Below are 20,680 nucleotides of genomic sequence, written 5' to 3'. Positions count from 1 at the left end.
ATTTTGCACCTGGAACGTGTCCGGATTCACCAACAGATGCCATCTACAGAGCCAGTGGAGACTCCTTGTTCCACAGTAAATGTGCAGGGCGATGGACCGTCTTGCATTTCGATCTAGTGCTTGGACCCTGGAGCCTGATTACCTCCATGGAACCGCAGCCCTCCTAGTCATGTGCCCTCAACTCACGTTTCGTCTGCCCCTCTTCCCCTGTTACATGGGGGAGTAAAAGCGCCTGGCCCACAGGATGGACGTACTGACTGCATCGCATGGGGCAGGTGCCCAATAAAAAGGTGTCGCTACACGCGAGCCGCTGCACCGCCTGGACGCGCTGGAGGCCCGCCTCAAAGACGCCACTTAGGGAAAGTACCCCCTCCCTTCAGGTCCTCAATCCACCCGAGCGTGAGCCCCACGAGAACAGGGCCTTGCTCCCGGCTATGCCCGCTTGTATCCAACCCCCGGGAGATGCTGAGTAAACCTCTCCCGGACAGCTGGATGAACACACACGCAGCAGAAAGAGCCCAGGATCTGAGGTTGGAAGATCAGATTTCAAATCCTTCCTATCCCAGTTCAGAGCTGCAGACGTTGGGAACGCTAATATGCCCCTCAGGAAAAGGGTGGCAAGTAAGGAGTAAGCAGTGACCCCCAACTGGGGGCAACTGGTCTGCTGGGGAACATCAGCCCGTGTCTGGGGTCAGTTTTGGTCGTGCTACTGGTGTCTAATGGGCAGAGGCCACGAAAGCTGGCAGGGCAGTCCCCACATCAAACAACTGACGTCCGTAGTCATCAGACGTTGACAGGGCCGAGGCTGACAAATCTGGATTAAAGGAACATGATCTGAAACCATAAAGTCCTACACCAACGTCACTGACCATCGTTAACAGTATTAATAAGTACCACACATGCAGTAGCCCACATCTTTCAAATACAACATTTTTAGGGCCTCCAGACGTGGCTTTAATGTGATTTTTAAAATGCTGATTTCTTTACAAGATGACACAGATAGGCAATTCAGCTCCTGAAACTCCTTTCTCACCAGGGGCTCCTTATTCTGCAAACCTCCGCCAAATGCTATTGAAAAGACCTTCTGGAAAGACTGCGCTCGAATCTCTGGCCAGAAATAGGAGGACAGGACCCGCGGCGCCATTTCTCAAACTAATGGAAGCCTCAGCTGCCCAGGCCTTCGCATCCCTGGACCAGTCCCTGAAACAGATGCTCCACCTGGCTTGGCGGCCTCTTGCCAGTCGAGGTCTCAGCTCAGCAATAAAGTTGTGTTTCTAGAATATTAGGCAGTGCTAATTTGAATTTTGCCCTCTCTTTAGAAACTGAGGCCCGGAGCGGTCAGGCCCAGGGGCATGTCCTCCGCATCCCCACGGTGGCCTGTGCTAGCTACGAGCAGGCAAGGACACAGGTCCCGCCGGATCCACTTTGGTGTCTCAGGGTCCAGGCCGAGATGAGGGCACATCTGTTAAAGGACTGAGTGCGAATCTCCTCCAGGAGCTGGCCGATGCCCCCGGGTGCTGCCTGCTGAGGACAGCTTCCTCATCGCATGGGGGCAGGGGAACTTTTCTCTGCTCAAGAGCTCGTTCTAGCTGACGAAGCACACGTCACACACCAGGCAGCCGTGCAGGGGTGAGGCCCCCGGGAGCGCCCTTAAGCCCGTGAGGGCTCGGAGATGCAGGTCACCAACCCCAGAGCAAGGGAGACAGACGGCTGGGAAGGTCTGCAGTTTTAGATCGGGATTCTTGTGGCCAGCTCAGAACCAACCAGAAGAGGCCCAGTCTGGGCACGCTTGGTCTCTCTCAGCAGAAGTTCTCAAAGTACGGATCAGCATGACACCCAGAACATGTTAAAACGCAGATCGCCAGGCCTATTCTCTCAGCTTCTGGCTCAGAGGGCACTGTATCCGTTCCCTACGGCAGCTGTAACACATCGCCAGCGTCTGTGGGGAGCGTCTGGTCCGGGCCCCTCCCCTGGCTTCTGGAGGCTGCTGGCGAACTTTGTGCCCTTCTCCCTGTGTCTGCGCCTCGTCTTATCAGGACACCCGTCCTATTGGATGATGGGCCCCTTACTCTGACATGACCTCATCTCAGCTGACCACATCTGCAACAACCCTAGGTCCAAATGAGGCCACGTTCTAGGATACTGGGGCTAGAACTCCAACATATCTTTTTGCGGGGTGCAATTCAACACATAACAGGTGTGGCAACCCTACATGCTAATACCCCCTACCCCCGACTGGGGGACTTTTTTAAAAAAATTTTTTAATGTTTATTTATTTTTGAGAGAAAGAGCATGAGCAGAGGAGGGGCAGAGAGAGAGGGAGACACAGAAGCAGGCTCCAGGCCCTGAGCTGTCAGCACAGAGCCCGACGCAGGGCTCGCACGCACAAACCATGAGATCAGGACCTGAGCCCAAGTCAGATGCTTCACCGACCCCCCCAACCGGGAGATTGTGATGTGACCACGCGCTCCCTGCTGATTCCCTCTGCAGCCCTCTGCACAGCGGCAGCCTGGCCCAGTGTGCTGTGAGCGGATGGCCTGGTCTGCCGACAAGGAAAGCGACAGCCGCTAGCCGCTGGAGGCTGCCGGGGTCGGCGAGGCCCCAGGGAGTGTGACGGGGAGCCTGGCTCAGCATCTCCGGGTCCCCTACCCAGTCAGGCCACTGGCCACTGGCTGATGTCAGATAGGAAGGTCCTATGTGCCGACATGGCAGGTGCTTTAAACACGGGGTTGCAGAAGGGGGTGGGCGACAGACAGGTCCCATTTTTTTCTCTTGGTTTAGAAGGAAAACTCTTGGTTTGGGGCACCCCGCGCTCGCCAACGGAGACATTGTACAGACGAGAAACTGCAGCAGAGAGGGTGGCGGTGGATGCCACGTGGTCCCCTTCCCACGTTCATCGTGGAGCAGGGATGCGGCTGGACCCGGAGGGGCCCACGCGGTGCTCAGACAGCATCCCGGGGTACGCAGCCGGGCCCTTCATCTGGATACTTGCACATGGCAGGTGGGAGCTAGCCTGGCAGAGCCTTCGGGGCCTGGGGAGGGAGAGGGTGGGCAGCCCAGGTGAGCAGGGAGGCAGGGATGCAGCCACCCCTGAGGCCAGCCGTCTACTTTCCTGTCTCCTGCTTCTGCACATGCCCATCCGCCCCCCCCACCCCCCCCCCCCCCCCCCCCCCCCCCCCGCCCCGTCTGGAAAACGACTCTGTTCTCTCTCTTTGCTTTGCCAACTCCTGTCAGCCGCGCCAGCCTCCCTTTAAATGCATGACCACAAATCTCTGAGGGGTCTTCTGCATGGCCGGGCGACTTCCCCCATCAATTCACTTTTCCCCGTGAGAAAGAACATCTTACTGGTCAGAGCCACTATAGGGTGGTGGTTCTGCTAAGAGCAGCCAGATGCGACCCGTAAATAACCCAAGGAGGGGTATCTCGTTTTCATGTTCATTTAAAAGGAAATGATCTGGGTTCCTTGGATTCCAGATGAAGCGTCTCCCGGCACACGGGACAGTGCGGCCGCCATGGCTGCCTGTTCGGGTCCGTCACCGCTCAGCCTTTTCACAGGCTCACGTCTGCCATCGGGTGCTCTCTGAGGACGCCTCAGTCCATGCTTGAGTGGAGGAAGGGTCCAGAACGAGTCTGCCTGGAGCCCCGGTCCAATGTGCCCGAGCTGGTGTGAGCAGAAGTTCCTGGGGCCAGAGTTCTAGGCCGGGGAAGGGACCCTGAGCCCCGGAGGCGGCAGGACTGCAGGGAAAGGGTGGTGAGCTCAGAAAGCACCCACCCATCGGCTGCCACCTTCCCCGGGTCTGACGGACTGTGGTCACAGAGGCCCTTCTCGTCCTGCCGGCAAGAACAGGGGGACTGGACAGACATGGGCCCCCAGTGGCGAGGCCTGCTCTTCTGGCCTGGCGTGCCCGCCTGGGCCGACCTGGGCACCCGGCCGCGAGTCGGAGAGCTGTGGCCGCCCGGGACAAATGTCGGGTTGCTGCTCCTTCGGCCGTCCCAGTGCCCCATGCAGGATGGGGCCCTGCCCTGCCCAGCGGCCCACTGGCCGGAACCCACGCAATCCTGGACGGAGTCCCTCACCTTCCACCAACACCGTGACGTCCCGGGAGATCAAACTTCTTCACCAGCTGTGTCCCTCCGTTTTGCCTTTCTGTGTACCGTCCTCACTCCTGGGGCCCCATGCCCTTCCCCTCCCCCCTGCCTCAGGACTCAGTGGGGCATGGCAGCTTGGGAAGCTGAGCCTGGCACCTGGTGTGAGAGCCACTGCCTGGGCTGCCCTCTGGCACACATTCCTGCTGCTGTCACCTGCTGGGAGCAAACGTGGCGCCGTCCTGTGATGTCCAGGGCTCAAGCTGGCACTTCCCCACCTGGCTCTCCTGGAGCGTGGGAAGCGCGTCCCTTAGGCTCTGCAAGCCCAACGCCTCGTTCGGTGTCGGTCACATGGAACGGGTCTGCGTCCAGTCCCACGTGTGGGGCTTCAGTCCCCACCCCACGAGCCCACTCCTGCCCAAATCCTGCTTTAATCAGTCCCAGTTGGATGAGCTCCTGACAGCATCCTGCTGGGATCGAGCCTGAGCCGTCTGCGTCCTTTGCTGACTGGCCCCGGTCAGACTGCCAGCTCAGAACCCACCCGAGCCCCTCCTAACCTAGTGTCGTCCTGACTCCCGCCAGCCCGTGATGCCAGAGTCCCCGTCCGGCCCACACCAGCTCACCCCACTGAATAATAACGGTAACGGTAATCTTTGCATGAGGACCCCGACCTTGTCAGGCATCGTATCCACAACCTCATCTAATCTGCCAACAACCACACCGCAAAGGAGGCATTTCCATTTTGTCAGTGCTGACGATGAGGCTCAGTGAGGTGTAGACTCGCCTCAGGTTACTCTGGAGGTGGCGGGCCGGGGCGATTTCCATCCAGAGCTCGGGCACCGAACCGTCGGAGAGCCTGCGCCCTCCGCCCCAGCCTCCCTGTGCGCCAGCTCAGCGCGCTCCCCCCCCCCCCCACTTCCCGCGAAGACCCCGGGGCCCAGACAGGTGAAGTTGGCGCCTGGCTCGCACGGCGGAGGCGGGATTGGAACTCGGGGCCACCTGCTGCTTCCCTTCCAGCACCGTGGCTGGCTTTGCTGGGCTCCAGGGACCACCGTTTTCCGGGGAGCCCTCGTGCCATCTGGGAGGGCTCTGCCCAGCAGCTGCCGGAGGGGGACTTACTTCTCTCTGTTGAATATGATGAATTCCTTCCGCACGGTCTCCAAGCACTGCTGCAGGTGTCCGTTCTGTCAAAGAGCAGAGAGGTGAGAGTAAATGACAGGGCACCATCCAGGGAGCCACACGACAAAGGCCGTGACGACCAGAGCTTGACCTCAATGGGGCTGCAGATGCCGGGGGCGGGGCACGAGCGACGTGCCTGGAGGGGCCCTGACTGTATGGGCCGCTGTGCCAAAGGGAACCCGGTCGATGAGGATGTTCGTCTCGACCTCAGTCTGCAGCCATTACATCCAACCTGAAAGTCACGTTAGAATGGAATATGGGTGGAAACTCATGAAGTGGCTTCCTAATCGCTTGAATGCTCATGAGACCTGATGAAGAAGCCGGATGGCGGGCGGAGCAGAGAATCTCAAGAACGTCCTGCCAAGGTGCCCATCCTCTTTGACCAGATGCCAGACAGCTCTGTGCTCACAGGGGCGCTATTCCTGGTGCCCTAGATGCTGAGCTGTCAGCACAGAGCCCGACGCGGGGCTCGAGCCCACCAACCGTGAGGTCAAGACCTGAGCTGAAGTTGGACGCATGACCGACTGAGCCACCCAGGCGCCCGATCTTTCCGTTTTGTGCTATGAAAAGCCACCCAATCGCGGAGGCATCTTAGTGACTGCAAATGGAGGTATCTGGAGAGGCGAAGTGAGTTGCCTCCGTTAGGCTAAACAGCAGCCCCTCCCTCCTTTAGGCTCCCTGGACCCTGCGATTCCTGCCCCCGGGGGGTCCGCTCACCAGAGGACAGCTGTCCTTTGTGCCGTCTTTGGACCTGTTCTTTGCCAGCCTCTTCTTCTTTTTGTGAAGTGGCCTGGATTCAAGGATCATTTCTTCAAGTTCAAATGTGGGGTCACAATTCAATCTCCCCTTCTGAGAGCAAGCGGAAAAGCAAACACGGTCTGTCTTGGTTGCACCCACCACCGGATTGTGTTCATTCATTCATTCGTTCATTCAATCGATTGTTCATTCAATAAGTAATGGCTAACTACCACTGTGGGGTGCACCGCTTCCGTTTTATTTCTGGGGAAGAGAAGCGACACCTTCTCGCGGCAGACATGGTTCATTTATCCCCGTGTCTCCTCCCCCGGCCCTGTTAACATCCACACTCCTCCTCAGCCTCCTTCCCACGAAGCTTCGTGTTTTGCCAGGGCCCAGTTCAGTCTCCCAATCTGATGGTATTCACTTATCACACACACATCTTCATGTCAGGACTACCTCTTCTATAAATATAATTTTTAATAATTTAATTTTAAAATGCTATTTCTGGCCCATATCTCCCCAATTCCCCAAGCTGGCTCCCTCCTGCCCCTCCACTGGAGCCAGGAGGGGCTCCGCCCACTTGGGTCAGGAGGAGTTTTGTGCCCCTGACTTCTGGGCCGTGGACCCAAGATCCAGCTGGTGGCTGTCGCTCAGGACGCCAGTCCCGTCAGGCAATACAGCCTAGTGGTTATATCATCCACAGTCTGGAGGTGCACAGGGACTTCTCCCCAAAAACCCACTCGGATTTTAGGCCCAAGTCTTTCCTGGCCTGATTTATCTGCCATCCGTTCGTTCATTCATTCATTCATTCATTCATTCATTCATTCATTCTAATGCAGGCTCTGGATACAGATCCCTGAGGTTAATTTCTCACTGAGTAAACGTGGGTAAGTTCCTCAACATGAGAATACTTCTAGCAAGACCACTCCCCTGTTACGGAGTCTGTATGAGATAATGCTTGCGAAACTTTAGGCCGGTGCCTGGAACACACAGCACACTGAGTCCTGGAGGATTATGATCACTCATTCACTTAAGACAATGACACGTTGAGAGCTTCTAGTGCCTTCTAGGGCCACCCATTGCTCTGGAGTGTGTCTCAGGCAGAGGCCAGCCGAGGCAAGTGGGCCCTGCCCTCTGAAGCTCTCGGGGGACGGCAGAGTCACTGTAATAGAATGATATTAGTGGCCAGCGTAGACAGGCCTCTGTGTAGTGCAGGACCAGGGAGGCTGCGATTCACTCCAGGTAAGTGGGGGGGGGGGTGGGGGGTGGGGGGACTGGCCTGGGGGATGTCCCATCGGAGACAATGCTGCAGTTTTTCTCTCTTCCAGAAGGCAGTTCCTGAGACCCTCAAATGAGCCAGTCCCTGGGTTTGATGCTGTCTGGAAGGAGGGACAGGAGACTGCCGGGGGGACAAGGAGAGGAGCCCCTGTCCCCCCAAGAGGAGGAAGCAGCGTGAGCACAGGTTCACAGCTACGAAACAGTGTGGCCAGAGGGGACAACCACAGGCGTCTGGGTGTGGCTGAAGCAGGGTCCTCTGCCTGTGATTGTGTGGACGTGAGTGCGCACGAGTGTGAGCGTGCATGAGTATGAGATTTGCACGAGTGTGTGCGAGTGTGAGTGTGCATGGGTGCGAGGGTGCATGTGAGTATGCGCGAGTGTAAACGTGCATGTGAGTAGGTGAGTGTGCACGACCGTGCTTGTGTGCGGCTGGGGAAGGGCAGCAGGTGAGGTCTACAAAGGCTGACAGGCGATCGCAGGCATTGGCCCCGAGGGTCACCCGGGCATCCTGCGCCCAGCCTTGGGGACGGCTCACGTGGCAACAGGGAGGCTGTTTGAGGCAATCTGTGCTCCGTATAAAGGACCACATCAAGATCCCTGGGTTTCATCCACCTGGCCTGAGCATGGCGGAAGGGGACCACCAAGGATGCCAGCGTATTTCTCTGGCACATCCAGAGCGAACATTCTGAGGGAGCCAACCGAGGGAGCCGAGACCAGAATCCCGGCGGATCTGTTAATAAAATAGCGGTTCCGAGGGCGGTGTGGACCGAGGGCTCGCTGCTCCGAGCCTTTGGAGGCCTCTTGGCATTTACTCCGCCCAAGCGTGGGATGGATCCCTCTCGTCTCCTCATTTTAGGTGAAGAACCCCACTCCCGAGCACACCCGAGGTCACAGACGCGGTAGTGAACCCAAGTCTCCAGCCTGTGCTCCCGGCCGAGACCCCGCACTGTCCCTCCAGGACCGAGCTCTGGGTCACTAAATGTGCCTTTGTAGGTTTATTGGCTTTTTCTTTGCACAAACCCTTAGCCCGCTGGCTGTCAAGGGGGTGGGGGGCAGCTGTCCCCAGGGGATGCCCCGCAAGGTCTGGGGATGTTTTTGGTGTCACAGCCGAGGAATGCTACCGATATCTGTGGATGGAGTCCAGGCATGCACAGGACGGTCCCCACACCCCCCGCCCCCCACAAAGAATCATCTGGCCCTAATGCGCCCAACAGCACAGTTGAGGAGCCCTACTCTCATCTGCAAGCCCCCTGACAACAGGCACCAAGAGTGTTTTCTTTCCAGTCACCTCCTCGAGCCACACACACGGCCTGCGTCCGTAGGTGCTCAGCGAGTACAGGCTGGCGGGCGGTGGGTGGCCGGGTGAATGGGTAGGTGACGCACACGGTGGGTGTGACTCCATAAAACAAAGAACACTCCGTGCCCACAAAGACCTTCTGCCAGGAGAGAAACCTGGCAGATGAGGTCCAAATCCACACTAAGTCTCACTGCAATGGGAACGTTCCGGCGCTCCTGTGGCCACGGCCGGCAGAGGCCTCCCGGACCAGCTTCTGGGTGTTCCTTCAGAGCAGGGCAGGGGACCCTGCAGAGGGACGGCGTGGCATGGGATGAGACCCTCACTCACACTGGGCACAAAGCCGGGTGTCAGCGCCTTCTCGAACACCGCATCCCAGTTCATGTCGGCCAAGTAGGGCGCGCTCTGGACGTCACCAAGGCTGGACAGACGGCTCTCGGGGTCCTTGGTCAGGAGCTGCGGGCAGAAGGCAGAAGTGCTTAAACACATTTGCTTGAGGTGTGCGCCCCGCTGAGGTTAGCGGGGACTCTGAAGGTAGGAATCCTGGGAAAATGAAGGTGCCTCTGCTTTTTTTCCTTTTTTGAGAGAGAGAGAGAGAGAGAGAGAGAGAGAGAGAATCTTAAGCAGGCTCCACGCTCAGTGCGGAGCCCAACCTGGGGCTCGATCTCTTGACTCTGAGATCATGACCTGAGCAGAAGTCATGTCCGACTGAGCCCCCAGGCGCCCTGAAGGTGCTTCTGCTTTTCATGTGCCATCAACACTGTGCTCTGGGTTGCTCTTGCCGGGAGCGTCACCTACACTCACCTCTTTGAGTGACGGGGAGGAACCGAGAGGTCCGGCTGCTTCCTCACGGTCACCCAGCAAGGGGCTCTTTGGCAGGGACTGGATTTCAGCCACCGCGCTGTCCTCGAGGACTGGCGCCCCATCACAGCTTCACAGCCCATGCTCATTGATGCCTGCAGAGGCTTCCAATTAAATAGAAGGAGAATTGGCCACCTCATCTTGAGAGGGTCAGCTTGGTGGTGGAACGTTCGAAAGTGTAATAAAATTTATCCCCGGACGGCTAAGCGGTGACCTCTGTGGCCTGATGGCGTGGCCTCATTTGTGGCCAAGGGTATAATTTTTAGTGTCTCCTCAAATAGAGTTTCTACTACTAAGGGGTGGTGCGACCTAAAAAGCAGCCCCAGAGTATGACCTTGCACCCACGCGGGGCTTTCAGCTTTTCCAAAAACACTCCGGCTTGCCTTGCACAAAGAACTCCGGTGGGCTGCGGGAGGCTGCCTGCCTGTTTCCTCCTCTCAGATTAGGAAGAGCAAAGACACACAATTCTTCCACTTTCAGATCACGATTAGGGTGGGACCCCAGGGGATTGGTAAGGACGTGGCATGTGCTAAGGGGGGGGGGGGGGTTGGCACCCGGCTGCCCACAGGTGGGAGCTGGAAGTCGGAACTCCACTGCCGGCTTGCCGCCTGCCCCGCCCCGCCCCCAACGCTGCAGAAATGTCCCAGCTGCGCCCAGCCGGTGGGCTGTGGTCACACCAGTGTGAGGGCACCTGGCAGGGTCACCTCTGCTGGTCGTGGCAGCCTCCTCCTCGGGGCTGCCCCAAACGATGGGTGCAGATTTAAACAGAGCCTCTAGGGGCGCCTGGGTGGCTCAGTCAGTAAGCAATTAATCTGTTGATTTTTGCTCAAGTCGTGGTCTCACGGTTCCTGAGATCGAGCCCCAAGTCGGGCTCTGCGCTTACAGCACAGGGCCTCCTTGGGATTCTCTCTCTCTGTCTCTCTCTCCCTATCTCTCTGTCCTTTCCCTGCTTGTGCTCCCTCTGTCTCTCTTTCTTTCTCTTTCTCTCTCTCTTTTCAAAATAAATAAATAGGGGTGCCCGGGTGGCTCAGTCAATTGAGCGTCCGACTTCGGCTCAGGTCACGATCTCACGGTTTGTGGGTTCGAGCCCCGCGTCGGGCTCTGTGCTGACAGCTCGGAGCCTGGAGCCTGCTTCAGATTCTGTGTCTCCCTCTCTCTCTGCCCCTCTCCCATTCACACTCTCTCTTTCGCTCAAAAATAAATAAACATTTAAAAAAAAATTTTTTTAAACCCCAAATAAATACATAAACTTTAAACGGATACTTCACTCCAGTGCCGCATGGGAGATCCCCATTCAGGATAGCGGTTCTCCGACTCACTGGATGGGTGCCCGTGCTCACGATGTGGCGTCAGGGCTCTACTGACTTGATCAACTCCACCGCTGGCATTCTGTTTCCTCTCTCCTTCCAGAATTTGGTGGGATGCCTGCTTCTGCACTAAATGACTTTAGCCCCCCGGGACTGGCAGGCTGGGGGCTGTCCCCTTACCTTCTTCAGCAGGGCGACCATGCCTTTGCACCACGTGGAGGAGTAGTGGACACGCTCCACCTTGAACATGTTGAGGATCTCATCAATGGGCGTGGCCGAGTGGATTTCATACGGTCTCTGCAACCAAAGGACCAGAGAGGGAATCAGAGAGAGGGCCAACCGGAAGACGCCGCCCACATGGTTAAACCTGTATATTTACAAGGGGGTGGTTTATTCTTTCCCTTTAGGGAACAGTGGGTGTTCCTCTTTCACGGCAGAGAAGGTGGCCCAGACCCACGCGCCAACAGGGATTAGACCTGTAGGGTAGTGCCCGAACCCGGCATGTGGGTGCTCTGTTATGGCCACAGGAGGTTAAAGCGAGGTCACATAGCCACTAAGTGACAAAGGCAGGATCCGCATCCAACAGCCTAACTCCCGAGTCCTGACTCCAGGCTTGGGGGTGGGGTGGCTCTCATCATCCACTGGACTCCCAGCCTCACCTCCGGTCAAGATCCCTGCCTGCCGGTGGGCCTCACCTCCACCTTTCCCTGCGCTGGCTGAACCAGCTGGGAGTGAGTGGGCTGGAATCACCCAGGTCTGGGTCTGGTGGGGTGGATGGATGTGGGGAGGCAGGGCTTCTATCTACCACCCTCCCCCTGCACCACCCCGACAGTGAGGAGGCATAAAACTCTGTTCTCCAACTGGCCAGCTCAGCAGAGCATTAAACCTCCTGACTTGTTTTCCAAACATTGCCCTGGGCAGTTTGTTGCTTCTAAGAACCTCTCAAGACCTGGAACTTGGTTAGTCTTTCTTGAGTGGGACCCTGGGGACATGGCTGGGACAGTGTCTGAACATCAGCTCACTCCCTCTGCCTCGGCCCCCTCCCAATTCCCTCCCCTTCTTTACCCTCCCCCCAGCTTCACGGGCCAAGATGCTCTGAGGTTTGCATACGGTCAAAGGCTCAGGGCTGGCATCGGCAGTCACTTCGGAGCACGGGTGGTGTAACAACTAGACAAACCGAGAGCAAGGAGCTCATCGCCGTCCCCGTGAACCTGACTGCTGTGGGATTCCTGTAGGGGTGGGGTCCTTGAAGGTGGGCCCCGGCCATCCAGCAGACCTCAGAGCCCAGTGACGGGCATGATGAGCCTGTCCATCCACAAACACTGACTAGAGACCGGCTGTGGGTCAGAGCCCGTACTGGGCTCACAGGGCGTGGGCTCCAATCCCTTGGAACTTGAATTCCCACGGGGCTGCTGCCACTAGGAGCCGCCAGCCAAGAAGGTGAGGGGGTCCTGAGCCCTGGGTGCATGACCGTTCCCTGGAACGTCTTTATCTTCACCAAACGGGGCTCCCCTGGGGAACACGCCTACCCACGGGAGCATGCCCGTGACTTGCGATGTGTCCACCCAGAAGGGCACCTCCTCCGGACTGGCTGCCTCCTCCTTCATCTGCCAATCAAGCTGGGAACTCTCCCTTTTGCCCTATAACATGTAGATCAAAAGCAAAACCTGGGGCTGCCTAGAAAGGCCGGCTACCTAGATGTGCTAACATTATTTACCGTATGTCTTCAAACACTGTCTTCCAATTTAATGGGAAGTGGAGGATAGTTCCAGTAATGGACGTTTCAGAATTTCCTCCCGAGGCTGCCTCTACCTTTGCCCCCATAACGGCTACCATGATTAGAAGTCGCAGGAATGAGCATTAACTGAGAGCGGAGATGTCAGTTTCTGGGCGGTTCAGGATCGCTTCTTCCCATCTTTTTGCCTTTGGAGAAAACCATGCCTCCCACCCTGTCCCAGCCGCACCTGGAAAACCAGCTGCTGGAGGCTGGAGGACCTCAGGCGATGGAGCACTCCCACCTCCGCATCTTAGGAGTCGGGACACTGAGGCTGCGAGACGCACGGGGACCTTGCCGCGTCCCACAGAGATGCAGGATCTCCTTTGCCGCTCTTTCCTCGATGCCACCAGAGCTCACCATGCCGAGTGCCCAACCGGAGAACCAGCCAGCGACAAGCGTGATCCATCTGCCTCGCCACCCGACCTCCAAGCCGGCCACTCTCTAGCTCTGTCCTTCTCTCCACTTCTGGAGGGAGCCAGACCAATAATAATGGTAACCCCGACAAGCCACGAGGCCAACACAGCAGTTAAATACGTTCCCAGCTAAGCGTGGAACACCGTGCGCAGAATACGCTCAGCGGCTTTAGGTTCAGCCTTCGTCCGTTCGGACGGCTGTAGAGAAACCCAGCTCCCTCTACAAGGATATCGGCAAATACTCAGATCGATATTCCATCTGCTTGGGGTAAAGAATTCTATGGAAGCTTAGTTCGCACGCACCGGCCTTAGGATGTGTTGACTCCGGAAAGCAAGTGGCATTTCTAAGGTAAAGCAATCACGTGAACCACTGGCGAAAGTGATTTTCGCAGCGGGACACCGGACAGACTCATTGCGGAGCGCATGTGTGTCTCCATTCCAGAACCCCCGGTTTACAGAAAACCCCAACTGACCGAGAAGTGGAAAGGGGGGAACGGAATTGTTGCAGACTTGTTATTTGGACAGCCAGAGCTGAGCTGGGCTTTGGGGACCGTCCAATCTGATGTGTGTGTGTGTGTGTGTGTGTGTGTGTCCCCCACACCTCTTCCCTCCAGATCTCAAACGCGGAACAGATGAAAGCAAAGAACAGGTCCTCGGGCTATGAAACGTCCAAAGCCAGAGACATCACGTCCCCCTCCTCAGAACTGTTGAACTACCTGTGCTGGGTGCCAGAGGCCCAGGAAACACGGCCTGGAAACCACGCGACAACCCCCGCTCCTTCCCCTCCCTTAATGGAGACGTAAAACCTGGAGAGTGAGGTCACAGAGTCTGTTTCCTCCCAGGTCCTGACTCCTGGCACAGTGCTCTCTCTGCTTTACCAAGGGACAAGACGTCAGCGTTCAACCCCAGGACCACCTCCCTCCTTCCTTCAGGTTCACGTGCCAATAATTCCCTGGTTCTGCGGTCGAGCCTGCCCGTCCCGCGTACCCCAAGTTCTTTAGTTCTGCGCCCCGCCCTCCAGGGGAGCTCCACACACCCTCCCTCTTTATTCATCCCCTCTCTGCACCCCCAACCTTCTCTCTCTACCCGGCCGCAGGGAGAAGTGCTGACTGGGGTCAAAGACAAGGTCAGGGAGGTGGTTGGGATGGCACCACGGGGGGGTTTGGGGGCTCACCCTTTGTCCACATCGAGAGCCCCGCTCCGTGCCATGCAGTGCATGCGGGGCCTCATTCGGTCCCGGTTACTACACGGCAGAGGTTTGCAAACAGGAGCGATTTAAATTGGCTGATGTTTGGAGATATTTTGGGTTGTCGTGAGGCAGAGGGGAGGTTTCTGCCGGCCTCTGGTAGGTGGAGGCCCGGGGTGCTCCTGAACGTCCTGCGCTGCCCAGGACGGCCCCCACCACAAAGCATTCCCGGCCCCCCAGCATCCACAGTGCCAAAGTCGAGGAACCCTGTCCCCTCATCCGATAGATGAGAAACGGGCTCACCGCCGATCGTTCAGAGACTGCGCGGCGAAGCCGGGAGGTGAGCCCAGCAACATGTGATTCTGAAGGACACCCTCGCTCAACCGTTGTGCTGACCGGCCACAGACAGCACCATGATGCCTACAGGGTGAAGCCCAGTGCCTCCGGCTGTTCTCGGGGTCTTTTACGGGCCGTCCTCTGACCGTCCTGACTGCTGGTCAGTCAGAGATGTTCGCTGTGTCCACCTCAGCGGCCCTTCCCCATCTATACTCACACTGTTCCCTCCGGCGGCTCCTATGTGACCCGGCCTAAGCGTTTGCTCCCTCACACACTCTCCCACGCTCCTCTGAGCAAGTCCTAGCACTTGATCTTCATCGACCTGTCTCAAGAGCATACTTATTTGATAATCAGCAAGCTTCCTGGGTGCCAGACGCTGCGTGTGCTCTGCCCACGTTTTCTCACGTCATCCCCGCCGTGACCCTGTGGGTGGGCCTCATAATCCCCATTTGATGAAGGAGGAAGCCGGGACTCACAGGAGCCAAGCGACCAAGCCGGAATCAGAGCACCGAGGCGCCTAGAGTGGGGAAGGGACGCGGACCTCTGCTCCCCAGGCCCCTGGGCCTTCCCCACGGGGCTCACCAACCAGGCGGGACCCAGCCTCCAGCTGTAAAGGGGCTGAGTCAGGGGCGCCTGGGTGGCTCAGTCGGTTAAGCGTCCGACTTCGGCTCAGGTCACGATCTCACGGTCCGTGAGTTCGAGCCCCGCGTCGGGCTCTGGGCTGATGGCTCGGAGCCTGGAGCCTGCTTCCGGTTCTGTGTCTCCCTCTCTCTCTGCCCCTCCCCCGTTCATGCTCTGTCTCTCTCTGTCCCAAAAATAAAAAAAAATAAACGTTAAAAAAAAAAAAAAAAAAAAAAAAAAAAAAAAAGGGGCTGAGTCAGAGAGGACGCAGGCCTGCTGCTGGCAGCCCCCACCCCCCCCCACCCCCCCCCCCCCCCCCCACCCCCGGCCCCTGGGGCAGGAATCACAGCAAGAGGCAGACCCTTGCTGACATTCATCAGGCACACGCAGGGTAATTTGCATCATCGGAATGACTTAATTCTCAAAGCGACCCTGTTGGGTAGATATTATTAATTTCTTTTTTCCCAGTTGAGACATGAGGATTCTGAGCACCCGATCTGTTTATTGGCTTTGGTTAAGATCACAGACGAGGCACCTGGCAGGGCCAGGGTGTGACCCTGTGAATTCCTCTAGGATCCTCTTTGTCTGCTAGGACAAAGCGGCTTTCAGGTGGGTGAGAGGAAACACTTTCTAGCCTTGCAAGCTGTCAAAAAATGAAACCGGTTCTATGAGCTCCCTGGATGCAGAGGGGAATCAGCCCTTAGGTGGTAATCACCTGTCAGGGATGCCTGGGGACATCGGCCATGCTGAGATCCCCAGTCCCTTCTCTGAGCCTGTGGGCAGGAAACCTCCTTCTCACACCTCTCCTCCCCCTGTTCTAATCAGAGGGTGTGCTCACCGTCTGGGGTGACCAAGGTGCCTGTGCTCTAAGAGGGTGACACTTTCTTGGTCTCTCTTTCACTTAGCGCGCCTGCGGGGTGAGGACTGGGATCAGGCTGAGAGAGCCTCTTTATGACCCTGGTCCAGGCTGCAAGATCCAACCAGGCTCCCGGATGCTCTGCATTTAGGCAGAGAATGACACTCGATTATTGACACTCGATTCCTGGGCTCTCCCTACAGAGCACTGGGGGAGAGACAGCTGTTTCCCAGGTTGGGTCTAGAGTATTTCTGGGTCCCTAGCCAGCAGGCTGTATTGGTCTTATCCATTTCCCACCCACATATCTCATCCTTTCCAGCTCTAAGATCGGAGAGCACACACCGGAAAGTTCCCATCATGACTTCCATCTTTTGGAGGTGAAAAACTCCCTGGCTTTGGAGGCCATCAAGGAACAAACAGGTGGATAATGACAGTGTCACTGACACTGACACAGTGTTGGAATTTGAGAAGGAAGGACAACCCCTATGTTTACACACCCCAGAGGTAAACTTAGGAGTGTTTTCTGGGATAGCTTTTTTTACTAAATGTGATTGTTTCCGGTATGAAAAACAGAGAGCCAAACAAAGCTGTAATCATCAAGACAGTATGGTATTGGCACAAAAACAGACACATAGACCAATGGAATAGAATAGAAACCCCAGAACTAGACCCACAAACGTATGGCCAACTCATCTTTGACAAAGCAGGAAAGAACATCAAATGGAAAAAAAGTCTCTTTAACGAATGGTGCTGGGAGAACTGGACAGCAACATGCAGAAGATTGAAACTAGACCACTTTCTCACACCATTCACAAAAATAAACTCAAAATGGATAAAGGACCTGAATGTGAGACAGGAAACCATCAAAACCCTAGAGGAGAAAGCAGGAAAAGACCTCTCTGACCTCAGCTGTAGCAATCTCTTACTCGACACATCCCCAAAGGCAAGGGAATTAAAAGCAAAAATGAACTACTGGGACCTTATGAAGATAAAAAGCTTCTGCACAGCAAAGGAAACAACCAACAAAACTAAAAGGCAACCAACGGAATGGGAAAAGATATTTGCAAATGACATATCGGACAAAGGGCTAGTATCCAAAATCTATAAAGAGCTCACCAAACTCCACACCCGAAAAACAAATAACCCAGTGAAGAAATGGGCAGAAAACATGAATAGACACTTCTCTAAAGAAGACATCCGGATGGCCAACAGGCACATGAAAAGATGCTCAATGTCACTCCTCATCAGGGAAATACAAATCAAAACCACACTGAAATATCACCTCACACCAGTCAGAGTGGCCAAAATGAACCAATCAGGAGACTATAGATGCTGGAGAGGATGTGGAAAAATGGGAACCCTCTTGCACTGCTGGTGGGAATGCAAACTGGTGCAGCCACTCTGGAAAACAGTGTGGAGGCTCCTCAAAAAATTAAAAATAGACCTACCCTATGACCCAGCAATAGCACTGCTAGGAATTTATCCAAGGAATACAGGAGTACTGATTCATAGGGGCACTTGTACCCCAATGTTTATAGCAGCACTTTCAACAATAGCCAAATTATGGAAAGAGCCTAAATGTCCATCAACTGATGAATGGATAAAGAAATTGTGGTTTATATACACAATGGAGTACTACGTGGCAATGAGAAAGAACGAAATATGGCCCTTTGTAGCAACGTGGATGGAACTGGAGAGTGTGATGCTAAGTGAAATAAGCCATACAGAGAAAGACAGATACCATATGGTTTCACTCTTATGTGGATCCTGAGAAACTTAACAGAAACCCATGGGGGAGGGGAAGGAAAAAAAAAAAAGAGGTTAGAGTGGAAGAGAGTCAAAGCATAAGAAGACTCTTAAAAACTGAGAACAAACTGAGGGTTGATGGGGGGTGGGAGGGAGGGGAGGGTGGGTGATGGGTATTGAGGAGGGCACCTTTTGGGAAGAGCACTGGGTGTTGTATGGAAACCAATTTGACAATAAAGTTCATATTAAATAAATAAATAAATAAATAAATAAATAAATAAATAAAAATGGAAAAAGAAAAAAGAAAAAAAAGAAAAACAGCCGAGTATTTGCAAAACCTGTCCAAGGTGAAGCCAGACCAAGACATCTGTGAGAAAGGTTTACACGAGCACATAACAGGTGTCCTTTCACTGAACCAACCACTCTGTCCCCGTGCCGAAGGCTCCAATCCCACTGTGTGCCTGTCCTTCTTCTCCTGAACATGGCATTTGAATCTCTGAGTAGAAAACTCAGTCGAATTAAAAGTGACACAATTCATTTTGGAACCAGCAAGAGCCACTCTATCCTTGGGCCTTTTTGTCAAGTCCTCATCTTTGACTGTTCTGACCCGTGAGGAATGACAGATGTTAAACAAAAATGAAAACAAAAAGAAAAACAACAAAAAAACCCCACGGGCCCAAAATGTCGTCACTTAGAAAACGATAAAGCCAATTACATCTGCAAATGTACCCGACTGATTTTTATTTAACACAGACAATGGACTTTCCGCTGGTGAACACCCAGTCATGCCTGGGGCAACCGCTCACCCAGGGTATCTGCGTGACTGAGGATATCAGACAAATAGCATCTGAAGGATGCCTGTGTCCTGTGGTCATACAGCGTTAGGGACTCTCAATGAAACCAGCACCAACGAAACCGGCAGATGACCAAGGAACCACCCAAGAATAAGATGGATTTTTTTCATTCAGTGCCTGAGAAAACTAACAAGTTCATATATATTCACATATATATTTTTTAAATTCTAGACACATCACATGTAGTAATTATGTTTTTGAGGCATTCAGAGGAGGTCACTGAGATCGGGACCTCACAATAGTCGCTTAAACTACAGGATGGAAAATAATAATATTTGCATTCCCATGGCTTTGACAGCTTGCAAACTGCTCTCATCCTTCCTTCCTTCCTTCCTTCCTTCCTTCCTTCCTTCCTTCCTTCCTTCCTTCTTCCTCCCTCCCTCTCTCCCTCCCTTCCTTCCTTCCTTCCTTCCTTCCTTCCTTCCTTCCTTCCTTCCTTCTTCCTCCCTCCCTCTCTCCCTCCCTTCCTTCCTTCCTTCCTTCCTTCCTTCCTTCCTTCCTTCCTCACCCTGTATCACACACACTGGTGCCCCCTGCCTTCGGGGAGTGCACTTCCGCTGGCCTGGATGTGCGTGGACACAAATGACTGTGACGCACTGAAAATCGTGGCTCTGGGCAGGGACACTGTTGCTGGACAAGGCAAGTGACACGCAAATCCCAGGTCTCCTTCCGGCAGCGCCGAGAGACCCTGCGGTAACCGCAGCTCCATGAAACCGACCGAAGGCTGTTACCCCGCTGCACCCACAGGGAAACCAAGGTCAAGGGGCATTGTTTGCAAACGATTCTTGTGCAGAGAACAAACGCCTCGAGATGAGCTCGTCATAATTCTTTCCGCCAAAATAAAAATGAGTTCTTAGTCGCCGTTACTTGTCTTTGGCTATCGCATTCAGTGAAATACAAACAAAAGTACGTACCAAACGCCCCGATTTTATGGGACATCTACCTCTGTGCTCAGGGCAGATACAGGGAAAACACATAAAGAGGAAAGGAACATGGCCTTATACTGAAAGAGCCTCGAAATGAGCTGGAGGGTCAGGCACGGATGCAGCGTCGTGGGATGAAAGACGGCAGCGTCTGAAACCACGATGCCGAGGTGCTCGGGGCATTCGAGCTGCTGGCCTTGACGGAAGATCTTCCCCGCTGGGACGTCCTTTTCCCGCCAGCAGAGTGAGGCGGCTGGACCAGGAGCTCGCTCGGGGCCCCTCTAATGCTCAGGGACCCCAGGCACACAGACGATCAGGACGGAGACCCGGGGCCTCTGACTCCTCACGCGTGCACGCCTCCCCAGCCGAACGTCTGGCCGACAGCACCCCAGTCCGGGTGGACCTGAGCCCCTCCTCCCCGTGCTCCCCGTGCTCCCCGTGCAGGCACACATCTTACCCAGCCCCGCAGCAGCTCGTAGGCCGTGATACCCAGGGACCACCAGTCGACGGGGTACGAGTAGCCGGGGCCTCCCTCCACATACACCTGGAACACTTCTGGGGCTGCCAAAGACAGGACAAAGATGATGTCACTGTGCGTCACAGTTTATACTCACCAGCCCTCAGAGAGGGGACATGGGGACAGTAACCCAGCTTCTCGGAGGGCGGAGCCAGGACTCGGTCCACTGTGCCACGTGGTTCCTGCCCTCTGTAAGCCACAAGCGGGCTCGAGAACAAGATTCAGGCATCCCCGGGGGCGCCTGGGTGGCTCAGTCGGTTAAGCGTCCGACTTCGGCTCAGGTCATGATCTCACGGTCTGTGAGTTCAAGCCCCGCATCGGGCTCTGTGCTGACAGCTCAGAGCCTGGAGCCTGTTTCAGATTCTGTGTCTCCCTCTCTCTCTGACCCTCCCCCGTTCATGCTCTGTCTCTCTCTGTCTCAAAAATAAATAAACGTTAAAAAAAAAAAAATTAAAAAAAAAAAAAAAAAAAAAAAAGATTCAGGCATCCCCGGAAACACAGGTGTGTCCCCCGGGGAGGCACCCAAATGGGGTGCTCTGGAGCACCCAGGTGGCCCAGTCGGGGGAGCATCCGACTTCAGCTCAGGTCATGATCTCGCGGTCCGTGAGTTCGAGCCCCACATCGGGCTCTGTGCTGACAGCTCGGAGCCTGGAGCCTGTTTCGGATTCTGTGTCTCCCTCTCTCTGCCCCTCCCCTGCTCATGCTCTG

General features: G+C 55.3%; 1 protein-coding gene across 12 annotated transcripts in view; it reads right to left on the bottom strand.

Moving 5' to 3' along the window:
* The window catches only part of STK32B (serine/threonine kinase 32B), a 404,839-nt gene that overhangs the window by 20,853 nt on the left and 363,306 nt on the right, over nucleotides 1-20,680 (bottom strand). For all 12 annotated transcript variants that reach the window (XR_006202037.1, XM_042936913.1, XM_042936916.1 and 9 more), the window contains 5 exons: nucleotides 19,913-20,016; nucleotides 10,924-11,040; nucleotides 8,906-9,031; nucleotides 5,983-6,114; nucleotides 5,206-5,270 (listed from right to left, as the gene is read on the bottom strand). Coding sequence is in view for 11 of the 12 variants with exons in the window: in XM_042936913.1 (XP_042792847.1) it covers nucleotides 5,206-5,270; nucleotides 5,983-6,114; nucleotides 8,906-9,031; nucleotides 10,924-11,040; nucleotides 19,913-20,016 (544 nt within the window). In the remaining variant the exon portion in view is untranslated. The remainder of the gene's footprint in view (nucleotides 1-5,205; nucleotides 5,271-5,982; nucleotides 6,115-8,905; nucleotides 9,032-10,923; nucleotides 11,041-19,912; nucleotides 20,017-20,680) is intronic.

This window comes from Panthera leo, chromosome B1 (genome assembly GCF_018350215.1).
Source record: "Panthera leo isolate Ple1 chromosome B1, P.leo_Ple1_pat1.1, whole genome shotgun sequence".
Classification (NCBI taxonomy): domain Eukaryota; kingdom Metazoa; phylum Chordata; class Mammalia; order Carnivora; family Felidae; genus Panthera; species Panthera leo.
Note: the sequence above shows the minus strand (reverse complement) of the source record. Positions and strands in the feature narration are given on the sequence as shown.